General features: G+C 41.0%; 2 protein-coding genes across 2 annotated transcripts in view; both read right to left on the minus strand.

The window, feature by feature from the left end:
- Positions 1-16,869, minus strand: part of capn5 (calpain 5) — a 121,698-nt gene that overhangs the window by 42,451 nt on the left and 62,378 nt on the right. The window lies entirely within an intron of this gene.
- On the minus strand, positions 1,288-5,831 carry omp (olfactory marker protein). The gene has a single exon (XM_062974456.1). The coding sequence runs from the start codon at positions 4,858-4,860 to the stop codon at positions 4,381-4,383; it is 480 nt and encodes a 159-aa protein (XP_062830526.1). The 5' UTR covers positions 4,861-5,831; the 3' UTR covers positions 1,288-4,380.

Consider the following 16,869-nt stretch of genomic DNA (forward strand, 5'->3'; position numbering starts at 1 on the left):
GCTTTAATAGTCTATTATGAAGGGATGCCAAGATCAATGCAAAGAGGGCTGAGCAAGAAATCTCTTATTATGCTCTCTCTGCTCTTGGCAGCTTTTAGACTCAATAGCAATACAAACCATTTGGAAGTCTAAAAGCTAAAAAGCAAATACAACAGCAGTAATAGCTTTTTGTGGTCCAAGAAAGTGAGAAAACACACCACTAAGATCATCTCAAGGGAAACTTGAGATGATCCTTAAAACATAAATACTTCAAATGTGGTTTTAAAGCAGATTTTTTAAATCTTACAGACATAATGGAAAGTGGAAAAACGATGGGGGGTTTTTTTGAGATAGTCCCATGAAAATTAAATCTGAATTTAAAATAAACTTTTTAAATGCCGAACAGTGTATTACCCTTCGTTGGACAATATAATTGCTAATGCATGTTTGTTGTCGGACATTTTCAGGGCCGGAATCACTGGGTGGCTGTGAGTTTTCCGGGCTGACTGGCCATGTTCCAGAAGCATTCTCTCCTGACGTTTAGCCCACATCTATGGCAGGCATCCTCAGAGGTGTGAGGTCTCTTGGAAAGTGGGTTGTTATGAGCTTTTTGGGCTGTATGGCCATGTTCCAGAAGCATTCTCTCCTGATGTTTCGCCCACATCTATGGCAGGCATCCTCAGAGGTTGTGAGGTGTGTGGGAAACTAGGCAAGTGGGGTTTATATATCTTTGGAATAATGTCCAGGGTAGGAGAAAGAACTCTTGTCTGTTGGAGGCAAATGTGAATGTTGCAATTGACCACCTTGATTAGCATTGAATGGCCTTGCAGCTTCAAAGCCTGGCTACTTCTTTCCTGAGAGAATCCTTTGTTGGGAGGTGTTAGCTGGCCCAGATTATCTCTTGTTTGGAATTCCCCTGTCTTTTGAGTGTTGTTCTTTATTTACTGTCTTGATTTTAAGAGTTTCAAAATACTGATAGTCAGAATTTGTTCATTTTCATGGTTTTCCCCTTTCTGTTGAAATTGTCCACATGCTTGTGGATCTCAGTGGCTTCAATGAACAAAATCTGGCTACTAGCCTTGAAAATCGAAAATCAGGACAGTAAATAAAGAACAACATTCTGAAAGCAGGCGACTTCCAGACAGGAAACAATCTGGGCCAGTTAACACCTCCCAACAAAAGATTCCCCCAGGCAGGAAGCAGCCAGGCTTTGGCTATGGTGTAGATGCACTCAAAGTCTGTGCTCCTTTATGTCTTTAATAGAAAATCTGGTTCCAGAAACAACAAACAAAGAGAAGAGCAGTTCAATATTTTTCCAGCAAAACTTTTATTCAAAACTAAACATACGGATATAGGAAATGAAACCAAAAAAAGGACAGATAAGGCTTGCATCACTAAACCAAATCATTCTGAAACTTATAGAGACCGCTTGAAGGATTTTCCCCAACTTTTCGTATGATTTCTATTTTGGCAGCCGAATGGATACAGTTGTCTCTCCACATTTATGGTTTTGACTTAAATTTGACTTTAATTTGACTTAATTAAAAATGTTCTTTCCAGTTTGAGTCTGTAATAAATTTCCTCCAGTCATTTCTGTGACACAACCAAGGCCTGTGCGAAATAAGATAGGCAGTAAGATAACGGACCATAAAGACCCATTAGCTTTGCAAAAGACCTTGAAAATTGTGTTGTCGAAGGCTTTCATGGCCGGAATCACTGGGTTGCTATGGCCATGTTCTAGAAGCATTCTCTCCTGACGTTTCGCCCACATCTAGGGCAGGCATCCTCAGAGTTGTTCTTTAAAGAACAACACTCAGAAAAACAGGGGAATTCAAGACAGGAAACAATCAGGGCGAGCTAACACTTCCCAACAAAGAATTCCCCCCAGGTAGGAAGCAGCCAGGCTTTGAAGCTGCAAGAGTATTCAATGCTAATCAAGGTGATCAATTGCAACATTCACACTTGCCTCCAACAGACAAGAGTTCTTTCTCCCACCCTAGACCTTCCACAGATAAATAATAATAATAATAATAACAACAACAACAACAACAACAACACACCAGACATCACAGTTGTGGAAAAGAAAAAGGTTTGGATCATTGATGTTGCCATCCCAGGTGACAGTCGCATTGACGAAAAACAACAGGAAAAACTCAGCCGCTCTCAGGACCTCAAGATTGAACTTCAAAGACTCTGGCAGAAACCAATGCAGGTGGTCCCGGTGGTGATGGGCACACTGGGTGCCGTGCCAAAAGATCTCAGCCAGCATTTGGATACAATAGACATTGACAAAATCACGATCTGCCAACTGCAAAAGGCCACCTTACTGGGATCTACACGCATCATCCGAAAATACATCACACAGTCCTAGACACTTGGGAAGTGTTCGACTTGTGGTTTTGTGATACGAAATCCAGCATATCTATCTTGTTTGCTGTGTCATAATAAAATGATAATAATAATAACAACAACTTTATTTATACCCTGCCACCATCTCCCTGCGGGGACTCGGAGCGGTTTACAACAAGAATATGAGAATAAACCCCACTTGACTAGTTTTCAACACACCTCACAACTTCTGAGGATGCCTGCCATAGATGTGGGAGGAATGTCAGGAGAGAATGCTCCTGGAACATGGCCATACAGCCCAGAAAACTCACAGCAACCCATTTTCTTTAACTCCTTACTTTAATTACGTAGTATTTATTCTGAGGTTTTCCCCCTCAGGTCTAAGCAACTTGCTTTAAAACAGCAAATGGAAGCAAAAAATCCTCGGGGTTCAAGAAAAAGTTCCACCACCTGAAGCTATGTAAATTAGTAGATCCCAGGAGAAAAAATAGTTGGGGAGATGTTTGCTGTTCTGGACCTTGTCTTTGCACCAAACTTATCTGGATAGGCTTTAAAGATTTGACATAGACTTTGAATATGAGGACTGTTCTAAAGGTTCAGCACATTTTTTTCTTCGACAGATTATTGCTCTCATGCCAAAGAGTTTCACTTAAGCATCTCCAAAGACATAATATTGCTTTTGAAGCCATAAAAACAGAAAAAGCACTTTTTAAAAAAACAAACAAAACAAAAACAGCGTTTCTTTATCTTGTGATGGAAGATGTTTTCATTCATCTGCCGCTGTCAAAATTGAGTCAGGAAGGGAAGAGAAATGTGCAAATCGGGTATGAATTTTTTTTTTTTGGGCATGCCAATCTGGACTGGGATTTGCAGCAAACGTTAATGAAAACACTCAAAGTTGTTGAAGTTTGCATTAGTTCAGGACTTTGGACAGCTGCTTTATAGTTCAGACTAGAATCTGGACCGGATTCATTGGCTTCTGATGGACATTGGAGATAATATATGCCATAACTAGATTCAGGGCAAAAAAAGAAAGTTGAAAATAGAAGCGTAAAATAGAGACACAAAAAGTTTCCAAAGTTTGCATTAGTTTAGGACAATGATGGGCAACCTTTTGTGCTTGGTGTGTCAAAATTCACCTAAAAAACCTAGCATGACTTGGATGGTGTGTCACTTTGAGAAAAAAAAAACCCATAACTTCGCAATATGTATGGTTTAAATAACAAAAATATATAATTGTAATATATAACTGTATTTAATAAATCAAAAACTATTTACTACCATTATTTCCATGTACAACAATCTATGGTACCTCTTGCAGTTTCCACACTGATTTCTCTCGGTTGTAGTTTCAATGTAGTCATGAATAATGAATAATATAATAATAATATAATAGTAATAATATAATAATATACTACAATAGTAATAGAATAATAACAGAATGATTATATATATATAATATAATAAACCTCTTGCAGTTTCTCTCTATTCTAGTTTCAATGTAGTCATGAATAATGAATAATATAATAATAATATAATAGTAATAATAATATAATAGTATACTACAATAATAATAGAATGATATCATAAAATGTGCATAATTCCCATGGAATAAACAAGAAAACCACTGGACCAAATCACACCAAATTTGGCCACAAAAGACATAAGTCATCCAATCAATCTGCATGCGGCAGCGTGTCAGCAAAAATGGCTAGGCGTGTCAGTGCTGACACGCGTGTCATATGTTGGCCGTCACTTGTTTAGGACCTTGGATTAACTGTTTTATAGTTGAGACTGATTTTTCGACGGGATTTACGGGCTTCCAACAGACATTGGAGATGCTACATGCGACAAAATAGATTCAAGGGGAAAAATAGAAAGGTCGGAGGCAGAAGATGGAAGCAAGAAACAAATACAAAAGTTTGCCAAAGTTTGGATTAGTTCAGGATCTTGGAATAGCTGCTTTATAGTCCAGACTAAAGCCATGGACATTGGAGTCTCTATGTGCCAAAACCAGATTCAGAAGCAGATGGAAACAAGATAGATCCAGATTCAGGCACTGAAGACCACCGAGCATTTCAGGTGAGCCGGTTCGAGGCCGTCCGCATAGGCCAGGAGGAAATACATCACCTTCCGGATTTTGGCCAACTCCACCAGCCGCTCTCCAAATTCCAGCGCATCGGCCTCATTGCATTCCACTTCTTGGGAGCCCGGCTTTTTCCAGAAAACGGCCACCGGTTCCAGCAGCTGCCTCCGCATGAGGTTGGTGAGGTCCGGCGTCCAGAGCTGAGAGGTGCCGATGATGGACACTTTGCCCGGTTTGTCCAGAGTGACCGTCCAGCGCAGGAAACGGAGGCCGTGTTGCCGGGAGAAGTCCAGCCGGTAGACAAACTCATCCGCTTGGAGGAGTTTCTCTCCGTCTTGTGGCTTCTCCTTCTTCTGCTGCAGGCTTCGCACCCGGAGCCTCATGCACTGGGTCAGCTGGACGTCCTGAACCAAAGGAAGCTCCATCGTGGACGGCTCCGAAGCCATGCTGATGACGCCCTTCACCTCTCAATGCCTCTATTCTGCAGCAAAGCGGTGCAACGTAGTTCAGTGCAGCCGATATATGCAAGCAGGAGGAAACCTTGCAAGTTCTCTTTCTCTCGCTCTCATCCATCCCAGCCAGTGCTAGGCAACCTGGGCCAGTGACGCAGAGCGCCCGGAGGAAATCCCATCTCATTTGCAGGAGCGGAACGGATCCCGGCATCGCGTGCTAAAATCTATAGGGATGTGACGACAACGGCCCGCCTGGCAACCGTTCTTCCAGAGCGAGCAAAGTGTGAGGATGCTCTTCCCGGTGTTTGTTATGTTTGTAGGAGCGAAAGGCCAATGCAGTGGTAAAGTGACGGATCTGGACCAAACTTGGCACACTGACCCAACATAGCCAACTGTGAATCTTGGCAGGTGTTTCAGGAAGATCGCTTTGGGAATATGGGAGTTGTAGTTCACCCTTATCCAGAGAACACTGAACCCGGCAGATGACGGATCTGGACCAAATTTGGCACACAGACCCAACATGGCCAACTGAGAATACCGGGGGAGTTTGGGGAGGGCTGACCCAAGACTTTTGGGAATTGTAGTTCACCCACATCCTTATGCATTCCTAAAAAAAAACAAAAGCCAAGACTGAGTTTTTTTCCCTCAGAAATAGTGTAATATATGACCAAACTGATATGACCTCGCATCCAAATACAAACAAGGCCCTTTACAAATAACAAGGGCATCACCAGGTACCCAAGCTAATTATACCCAAGCTGTCCCCGCTGGTTTGCTTTTAATTACTCTGATTTTATCTGCTTGGATTTTAATGTATTGTCCATTATTTTATTTTGTGTATCGTTGGAATGTTTTAAGTTTTTGTCAAATATGTTGTGTTGTTGTTTCGGACTTGTCCCTGTTGTGAGCCGCCCCGAGTCCCTTCGGGGAGATGGGGTGGGATATAAAAATAAAGTTTATTATTATTATTATTATTATTATTATTATTATTATTATTATTATTATTATTATTATTATTTATAGGCTACAAAACTCACACTCATACAATAGAAAGAGACCCTCAAGAACCATCTGATCCAGGTATGGGCATACTTTGGCCCTCCAAGTGTTTTGGATTTCAAATGATGCTCAAAACACACGGAGAACCGAAATTTGCTCATGCCTGATCTAATCCAATCCTGTTCTACCGTGCAAGAAACCCAACCAAAGCCCTCCCAACAGATGGCCGTATAACCTCTGCTCCTGATCTAATCCAATCCAAGAAACCCAACCAAAGCCCTCCCAACAGATGGCCGTATAACCTCTGCTCCTGATCTAATCCAATCCAAGAAACCCAACCAAAGCCCTCCCAACAGATGGCCATAGAACATCTGCTCCAAAACCTCCAAAGATGTAGATGATTATGTTCAAAACATTTACTCTTATAACCTCTCTCTTTCTCTTTGAGCTACTTTGAGAGTCCTTTGTGGAAAGAAAAAGTGGGGTATAAATAATAATAATAATAATAATAATAATAATAATAATAATAATAATAATGGTCCTGGTGGTGATCGGCGCATTGGGTGCCATGCCAAAAGATCTCAGCCGGCATTTGGAATCAATAGACATTGACAAAATCACAATCTGCCAACTGCAAAAGGTCACCCTGCTGGGATCTGCACGCATCATCCGAAAATACATCACACAGTCCTAGACACTTGGGAAGTGTTTGAGTTGTGATTTTGTGATACGAAATCCAGCATATCTAGCTTGTTTGCTGTGTCATAATAAAATAATAATAATAATAATAATAATAATAATAATAATAATAATAATAAGGAAATATGAATCAATCAGGGTCAGCTAACACCTCCCAATAAAGGATTCCCCCAGGCGGGAAGCAGCTAGGCTTTGAAGCTGCAAGGTTCTTCAATGCTAAGCAAGCTGGCCAATGGCAACATTCACACTTGCCTCAAAGCAGACAAGAGTTCTTTCTCCCACCCTGGACATTATTCCACAAGGATATAAACCCCACTGGCCTAGTTTCCAACAGACCTCACACCCTCTGAGGATGCCTGTCTTAGATGTGGGTGAAACGTCAGGAGAGAATGCTTCTGCAACCTGGCTATACAGCCTGGAAAACTCACAACAACCCAGCGATTCCAGCCATGAAAGCCTTCGACAACACATATTTTTAATTGTTGAACCACAATCTTTCTTGGTCGTTTGGTAGTTTAAATTGGAAAACTGCTTTTTCACATGAAGCTAACAAATGGTTTCCATGTGCTATCATATCAAAAAGTTCTTTCAATTCTCTGTGTTGTCGAAGGCTTTCATGATCTTCGACAACACAGGCAAACCCCACTGGCCTAGTTTCCAACAGACTTCACAACCTCTGAGGATGCCTGCCATAGATGTGGGCGAAACGTCAGGAGAGAATGCTTCTGGAACATGGCCATACAGCCCGGAAAACATACAACAACCCTCTTTCAATTGTCCTTTAGTTAACCTTAATGTATAGGCTAACTTTTCCAACAGAGCTTTCATCCATATCCTGTTTAACCAATTCTCTAACTTTTTCCAGGTTCTCATTATTTCGATTCTTGCGGCCCATACCATCAGCAGGATCAGATTTCTATTTACCAAACCCTTATTCTCACTTTCGAATACAGAAATTATTACCGTAGTAGAGCAACCCTGAAATGTACTATTGTCCCCACTATTTAGCATTTCCAAACCAGAATCTCTGTACTTTGGAGCACATTAGCCTCATGTGGCTCCAATCCCTACTTCGCCACACTTTCTGTTGGATTATGGTTGTATGTGTATGAATTGTAAATCAAGTGTTTCTGCTGTTTTGCAAGAGTGTGTGTTTCAGTAATGAAACAGTTAACAGCAGGTTTGATTGACAACCTGTTGAGCCTGCTGTTGATCTATCAGGCATGATTTCCGGCCTTTGGAGGTCGGAACTTCCTTCGGACTGAGGAATGTGTGTATCTTATCTCTGTATATGTTGAGCTGTGCTTGCCGAGGCGAGAGGCTGAAGAGAATGTCAGCTCAGAGCAATGGCTTCTGCTATGCTTTGTAAATATGTATTATAGATATTGAAATAAATGTTTGGACTTCAGACTACGGATATGTTTGAGTCTGACATTTGGTGTGGCAGACGATTGCAACCAATTCATCAGGGTGCTGGAGCGGATGATTGATGGAGCTTGAAGAAACCCACCCAGCTCACACCCTGACCTCTGACCTCATGCCCTGACACTTTCTCCCACATAATGTATTAATTCGATGTAGTTTGATGGATTATAGTACCATGCTGAGATTGGTTTGTATGGTTTATGGTGTCCCGCATTGTTTCTCTTCTGTTTCAAACCCTAACTCTGACTCCCAGCTTTGGTGCCACCCTTGTAAACAGGTCCCGTTCTCTCCAACGACAGCTCTCTGCCGCTTACCATCCTCCCAAAGCACCGAAGGCATGGAAAATGAGTCCCAAATAAAACACAAAGAAGAAGTACATGTTTCCAAGGGAGGAAGAGCAAGCGCTGAGATAATGAGTCTCTTGTGGGCTTGAATACATCCTCCTCAGATCAAAATGTCAAGAGGGAGGCCGTTTTTGTAGCTGAGCTAAATGCTTCCTGGGAGGGCATTGCATTGCATTGGGAGACCCAGTTTCCAACACATGGAGCTATGAAATGCACTGGCTGAACCTGAGGCTGCCCTGCTCAGCCTGGCCCGCCTCGCAGGGTTGTTAGGAAGGAAAAGAATCCAATATTCTATATGTAACTATGACACTATGTATGTTGAAGTGGGAATGATTGTATATAGAGTTGTTTAAATGTAATTGAGTCATGGTCGTGCAATGTGTGCTGGAGATTGCATCATACACTGTGTGCTGCTTACTATGCAAGTGTGTAAAGGGTTAAACTTGGATTGCATCAGACAGCAGAGGATGAGATAAATAGCCCTCTACTTCCTATCTTTGTCCCTTCCCGTGTGTGCCTGTGTGAGAGTTGTGTATCATCTTGTGAGATTTCCGTTCATAAGTAAACTTTTGATAGAAAACTGAAGACTGCAATGTCGTCATTTATCCAGAGCTTCCTTGTCAGCGACTTCTGCTGCGTGTGCCTAGCAAAGCCACTCTGATAATGTAACACTATTTTTGTTCCTGGGTTCTAAATATCAGAGTATTTGCAGCGCAGCAGTAGTTGGATGGAATCAGTGGAACGCAGAACGAAGAGATACTCAGAGACGCTGGTAAAACTATTTACCACGTGTTACTGAATCAACACAATCAGACTAACAGACGACAGATGAACACAGAACTCAAACTCTAGGCAGAACAGAACTCAACTCCTACGTAATCAGTATGCACACACACTTGTGTCTGGATACTCCCTAGTTCCAGCCACACATCAAGGTCAACATTGCTTCTTAGCAATTAACTCTTTCCACACTATAGTACACTCAGGATGACGCAATCAGTTGCAATACAAGTATGAAACAAATTGCATTTAAACACTATCAATACACAAATCCCACATTAACAATAAATGGCATTTCCTAATTGGTTCTATCATAAAAACATGGGGAAAGTTTATGACATTGCAAGAACTTTGTTTTTGAAGGACGTCTTGCAGCATGTTTTGCTCTAGTCTTTCAATGAATATCCCAACCAATTCAACCTAGTTTGTGGCAGCCACAAAAACAAAGTTTCTGGAGTATATTTATTTATTTACAGTATTTATACCCCGCCCTTCTCACCCCAAAGGGAATTCAGAGCGCCTTTACAATATACACAATGCAGATTATACAGTTAACAAGGACAGACAACACAGAAGAGGTAAAGGATGTTTTTTGTCCATCTTATTTCCAGCATCTTGGAGACTGTGCTCGACTCTGGCCACGGGGTGTGTGTATGTGTGTGTGTGTGTTGTTACTCCATTTTTCATATCGAGGAGCTTCCTCCGGATCAATGTCCTTAAGGGCACCTTTATAACCGCCCCGCTAAAAGCTGTACCTATTTATCTACTCGCATTTCTGCTTTCGACCTGCTAGGTGGGCAGGTGAGCTGGGGCTAACAGTGGATGCTCATCCCCAACCCGGGATCCAACTGCGGACCTTTTGATCCGAAGGATCATTCTGCAGCACAGCAGTTTAGCCTGCTGTGCTAAAGCCTGGTGTAACAACTACCGTATATACTCGAAGATAAGCCGAGTTTTTCAGCCCTTATTTATGAGCTGATAAAGCCTCCCTCTGCTTATAATCGGGTCAAGGCCAGCAAGGAGCCTGCAGGCTATTGCTTGCAATATGTGACCTATTTCTCTCTTCTCCTCCCTTATCAGTGTGTTTTCTTTTGCAAAGCCTCGCTCTTAATCAAGAAAATGTTTTGAAAAGAGAAACACTCTTGCAAGTCAGGAAGAAGAAAAATATATATTCATTAATCTTATGAAAGCATTTCCCCCTGAAATATTTGTTAAACTCTCCTACAGATATATAGGCATTAACCTCTTGCAAGCTTTTGCCATCTCTATGTACCTTTATGTGTGTATCTATCTATATACATTAATTTTATATATGAATTTCCCCCTCATGTGTTTGCAGGCCTTTGCAAATCCTTTATACATATAGATCCATGTACCTGTGTATCTGTAGCCATACATATACATTATTTTTATATATGAATTTACCCTCATATGTTTGAAAGTCTCTGCAAATATCTATATAAAGAGAGATGTCTGGATAGATATGAATATATTCTTACCTACCTATATATAGGGCTTGGAAATATTACAGGGGGAAATGCACACACAAATATATATATAGACATGTCTATATATATATATATATATATATATATATATATATATATATATATATATATAGGGCTTGCAAATATTGTAGGGGAAATGCACACACACACAGAGGGATTTGCAAACGTTTCAGGGGTAAATGCATATGTGAAATTAGTATCTATAATTATAGATCTATATCTAGTTCTGCATTGTTTATATAAGCATTGAATGTTTACCTTTTACTATGTTGGAAGCCGGCCTGAGTCCCCAAGGGGAGATAGGGTGGGATCCAAATGAAGTTTTCATTATTATTATTATTATTATTATTATTATTATTAGGTTATTGTTGATACCATATTGTTTTTGTTGCCCCTATTTTTCCACTTATAGAGCTAGTTTATTGTTTTTCTTTAAAATACGGTAAATATTCAAAAACATTTAACCTACTGATGCCTTGATTAATGAAATTTTATTGGTATCTATTTTTATTTTGAAATTTACCAGTAGCTGCTGCATTTCCCACCCTCGTCTTATACTCGAGTCAATAAGTTATCCCAGTTTTTTTGTGGTAAAATTAGGTGCCTCGGCTTATAGTCGAGTCGGCTTATACTCAAGTATATAAGGTACTTTCAAAGTAAGTACTACATAATTAAACAGGAAGCAACACTTTCAAATGAGGAACAGAAAACTTTTCAAATCTTGTTACATCGTGTGATAGATACTGATGGTTGCGATCTAAAAATGCGACTTTCCCAAGTAATTTAGTACATAATTGTATGCATGAACCAATCTCCTTAATTTTGAAAGTGGGAGGGAACAATTCCACGATCATCCACTAGGGGGCAGGCTCAGCCACCAATTCGCATTTCTCTCTTTAGGAGAGAAATGCAAACTTTTTCACAACTTTTAATTCATTAAAAGGCTTCTATGGATGTACAGTAGAGTCTCAGTTATCCAAGACTCACTTATCCAACGTTCTGGATTATCCAACGCATTTTTGTAGTCAATGTTTTCCATATATCATGATATTTTGGTGCTAAATTCGTAAATACAGTAATTACAACATAACATTACTGCGTATTGGAACTACTTTTTCTGTCAAATTTGTTGTATAACATGACGTTTTGTTGCTTAATTTGTAAAATCATAACCTAATTTGACGTTTAATAGGCTTTTCCTTAATCCCTCCTTATTATCCCAAGATATTCGCTTATCCAAGGTTCTGCCGGCCCGTTTAGCTTGGATAAGTGAGACTCTACTGTATATAGAAACGAGAAATACTCTTTTTAAGTGTGGATATTAACCATTAGAATTTCAAAGTGTTATGCTATTTTTCCATCTGTGCACATTTCTTCTACTAATGAAGGGGCCGGGCCATGGCGCAGGCTGGTTAATAGCCAGCTGCAATAAATCACGATGACCAAGAGGTCATGAGTTTGAGGCCAGCCCGTGTCGAAGTGAGCACCCGACCATTAAAATAAAAATTAGCCCTGCTCATTGTTGACCTAAGCAACTTGAAAGACATTTGCATCTATCAAGTAGGAAATGTAGGTACCACTATGTGGGGAGGCTAATTTAACTGATTTAGGTACCACTTATATGTGGTGAGGCCAATTTAAATAATTTACGACACCATAAAAATCGTCCAGCAAGAAGAATTGACTTTATGGCAAGGAAGAAGAATGGAAGCAAAAGCAACCCCCTTTCCCCCCTTTTTCTTTCATTGTTATTCCCTTTTTGGTTTTTACTCTGGTTTTTACTCTGATATCCTCCTCTCCCCTCTCTTCCCTCCCTACTCCAATCCTAATTAGTTCTTTAATTTTTCTCATTTCTTTTTTCCTCTGTTTTTCTTTACGTAAAATGCTCTCCCACTTTTAATGTAACCAAAACTTTCTCCTTTTCAAATAAAAATTATTTACAAAAAAACCCATAACGTCCAGCAACGTTTGGAATGAGGAAGTACTCCCATCAAGGACTCGGTGTCACAGTGGATGATGAAGCAGCAGCTCCCCCTGTGGCCGGAATCGAGCATCCCCTCAGGAAGCTGGAAACTGGAAAAGGTGAAATTACCTCTACAAGGCATTGAATGTTTGCCTTGCATGTTTACATTGTGATCCGCCCTGAGTTCCCTTCGGGGTGAGAAAGAAGGGCGGAATATAAATACTATAAATAAAATTTCCCTTGTCCTCTGAATCCGGCTCTCCGAAGATGGGCAGGCGGCCAACTAACACGACCAATTGCCAAGGGGATCCAGACAGACTTTGCAGGAAAAGTGCCAGGCTGAAATAATGGCTCAAATTTCATATTGGCTGAAAGACTGCAGGTGCTCATCAGGATGGAATCAAATATTGGAACAGCAGAGATGGTTCATCTCCGTCTCGTATTTGGCAGCCGAACGACAGCTGTAATATATAATGCTCCCCGTAACCCCATAACCCATACCTGTGGTTTCATTGACTGTGGATAAATATAATTTGCTAGTAATCCCCAGGTTCTCCAGTGCAATTCTATAACATGCTAGTTGTGCCCGGCCACGCGTTGCTGTGGAAAAATATGGTGGTATGGGAAATAAAGTATTGAGGAATAAGTGGTAGTTAAGGTAAAGGGTAAAGGTTTTCCCTGACATTAAGTCCAGTCGTGTCTGAGTCTAGGGGTTGGTGCTCATCTCCATTTCTAAGCCGAAGAGCCGGCGTTGTCCGTAGACTCCTCCAAGGTCATGTGGGATGACTGCATGGAGTGGCAGCAATTGGATAAAAACAAATTAGATAATCTGTGGAAGAGGCCTAAGAGAGGCCTAAGTCTGCCTGTCCCCTCGGCTGAGTTGGTTGCTAGGAGACCAAGTGGGCAGAGATTAGCCCTGTAACTGGCAGCAATTGGATAAAAACAATTATTCCTTTCCCTCTAATTAGGACTTTATTTTTCTTTTCTTTTTGTTGTATCAACCTAGAGGCGTGGATGATGGGTTGTGTTGTCAAATTTTGAGGTTGGGGGGCCTTTAGTTTTGTTGTTTTGTGGGTCGCCGTGATGCCATCACTCATTTATATACAGTAGAGTCTCACTTATCCAACATAAACGGGCCAGCAGAATGTTGGATAAGTGAATATGTTGGATAATAAGGAGGCATTAAGGAAAAGCCTATTAAATATCAAATTAGGTTATGATTTTACAAATGAAGCACCAAAACATCATGTTAGACAACAAATTTGGCAGAAAAAGTAGTTCAATACATAGTAATGCTATGTAGTAATTACTGTATTTATGAATTTAGCACCAAAATATCACGATGTATTGAAACCATTGACTACAAAAATGCGTTGGATAATCCAGAACGTTGGATAAGTGAGACTCTACTGTATATAGATTGGGATCGGCTGTCATGCATTTTACTAGTGTTTAGTTGTTTCCAGTTTGATGGGTGTTTGGTTTCAGGCAACCATGATCTAGATGGAAGTACAGTAGAGTCTTACTTATCCAAGACTCGCTTATCCAACATTCTGGATTATCCAACACATTTTTGTAGTCAATGTTTTCAATACATTGTGATATTTTGGTGCTAAATTCGTAAATACAGTCATTACTACATAACATTACTGCATATTGAACTACTTTTTCTGTCAAATTTGTTGTTTTGGTGCTTCATTTGTAAAATCATTACCTAATTTGATGTTTAATAAGCTTGTCCTTAATCCCTCCTTATTATCCAACATATTCACGTATCCAACATTCTTCTGGCCCGTTAATGTTGGATAAGTGAGATTCTACTGTATTTGGTTGTTTCCAGTTTGATGGGTGTTTGGTTTCAGGCAACCATGATCGAGATGAAAGTGTACGGGAGAATCTTAGGATGCATCCACATGGTAGAATTAATGCAGTTTGAGACCACTTTAATGGCCACGGCCAAATTCTATGGAATCCTGGGATTCTGGAGGGCCCAAGTTTAGCCATGCCTTTCCAGTAAGTTTCCAATGCCTCCTAGATATTGCACATGGATAGAGATAATTTTCTGCCGAGTGGTGCAGCATTTCAGACAGATGTTTTGGTTATCTATCCGGCGAGGCGTCAGACAGGCTAACTATGGGTTTCTTTCGGGGACACATTATTTTATCAGGAAACCCACATGTTCTTTTACCCCAGGGAAAGAAAACTACATATGCTGGATGCAACCTTCGCTTACTCGTTGAACAGTTTCTGGTGAAATTCTCTATCAGCGGTTGCAAATATACAGGTTAGGGATGCAAAAGCCCTGCAAAAGTGGTAAAATTGTTGGGAATCACCCTGTAGTTAGATAGATGATAGAGTTAGATTGGGGATATCCTTTCCCTGTTTCCAAAGCATGCCTAGACAGGCTTTACTGTGTTTCACTCTGTCCTGTGTACGTCACATCCCTTACTTTGAAGTTAGTGGAAATGTGAATCTCCAGGGACACTAACTTCTCATTGGTTAGAATGTTTTATGGCCCCAATAAACGGGACCATGGGGTTGGAACCATTTTGGTTCTCTCTTCTCCCTTTGTTCTTCTAGCTAACAAGAAGCATCCTTCCATCTCTCCTGGCAAGATGTAACTATTTAGATGCTTGTTATTTTTCCTTTCTTATTTTTCCTTAGAAACCAGTCTAGAGTAGACTAGACAGCTCCCAAGCCTTTCTATCTACAACGGAGTTCTTTTTATCTGAATAAATACTTTTTGAACTTTTACTGAGACTCTGCAGTCCATTGCCATCCTAAGCTGAAAGGCTTCTCTTTGCTCACCCCGTGTAAGTAACTGTTGCATTTGAAAGCTTTTGCTTTTGTTACTCTCCTGATTTTGGTGGAATCTCCCCCAGAGAGGGTTAAATTGAGTCTAACCACTCAGAGATTACCACAACAAAAATCACCCTCCAAAAACAGCGGGGTTGTGTGCTCCCTGTACGCCGCTCCAGTGAACAATCTGGTTTCCACCCGTTGGACCATTTGAAGCTTCCAAACAGTCTTCAAAGGCAGCCCCACATAGAGCCATTGCAGTAGTCTATTTGGAATGTAATCAGAGTGTGGACTACTGTGGCCAAGTCTGACTTCTCAAGGTACGGCCGCAACTGGTGCACAAATTTTAATTGTGCAAATCTTCCCTGGCCATCGCCAAAACCTGAGGTTCCAGGCTCAGCAATGAATCCAGGAGAACTCCCAAGCTGCAAACCTTCTCCGTCTTCAAAAGGAGTGTGACCCATCCCTACACCCTGTTTGGCCTTTCGACTGACCAAGAGGACCTCTGTCTCGTCTGGATTCAGTTTCAATTTGTTCACCCTCATCCAGACCATCACTCCCACCAAGCACTGGTTCAGGACCTGAACAGCCTCCTTAGCAGCAGGTGGAAAGGAGTAGTAGAGTTGAACGTCATCTGTGTACAGATGACATCGAACTCCAAAACTCCGGATGATCTCTCCCAACGGCCTAATAAGAAGTGTCCTCTTATTATTATTAATAATAATAATAATATCCATTGATCATAACCTCAGCTGCTGTAAGAAAATCGCACAGACAGACTGCAAACAGAGGCACAACTATGTGGCCCAAATGATTCATTGGAACTTATGCCTCAAGTACCACCTCCCAGCAGCAAAGAACTGGTGGAATCACAAACCTGCAAAAGTATTGGAAAATGAGCACGCAAAAATACTGTGGGACTTCCGAATCCAGACTGACAAAGTTCTGGAACACAACACACCAGACATCACAGTTGTGGAAAAGAACAAGGTTTGGATCATTGATGTCGCCATCCCAGGTGACAGTCGGATTGACGAAAAACAACAGGAAAAACTCAGCCGCTGTCAGGACCTCAAGATTGAACTGCAAAGACTCTGGCAGAAACCAGTGCAGGTGGTCCCGGTGGTGATGGGCACACTGGGTGCCGTGCCAAAAGATCTCAGCCAGCATTTGGAAACAACAGACATTGGCAAAATTACGATCTGCCAACTGCAAAAGGCCACCCGACTGGGATCTGCAGCATCATCCAAAAATACATCACACAGTCCTAGACACTTGGGAAGCGTTCGACTTGTGATTTTGTGAAACGAAATCCAGCATGTACATCTCATTTGCTGTGTCATAATAAAATAATACTTTATTTTTACACCCCATCTCCATCTCCCCGAAGATGATCCTTGCAGCTCAGGAGCAAGCCATCAGAACAAACGCAATTAAGGCCAAAATCGAAAAATCAGCTGATGACCCAAAATGCAGACTGTGCAAG

This window comes from Anolis carolinensis, chromosome 3, assembly GCF_035594765.1.
Source record: "Anolis carolinensis isolate JA03-04 chromosome 3, rAnoCar3.1.pri, whole genome shotgun sequence".
Classification (NCBI taxonomy): Eukaryota; Metazoa; Chordata; class Lepidosauria; order Squamata; family Dactyloidae; genus Anolis; species Anolis carolinensis.

Coding starts and splice junctions, on each gene's coding strand:
- omp (XM_062974456.1), bottom strand. CDS start 4,860: ATGGCTTCGGAGCCGTCCACGATGGAGCTTCCTTTGGTTCAGGACGTC.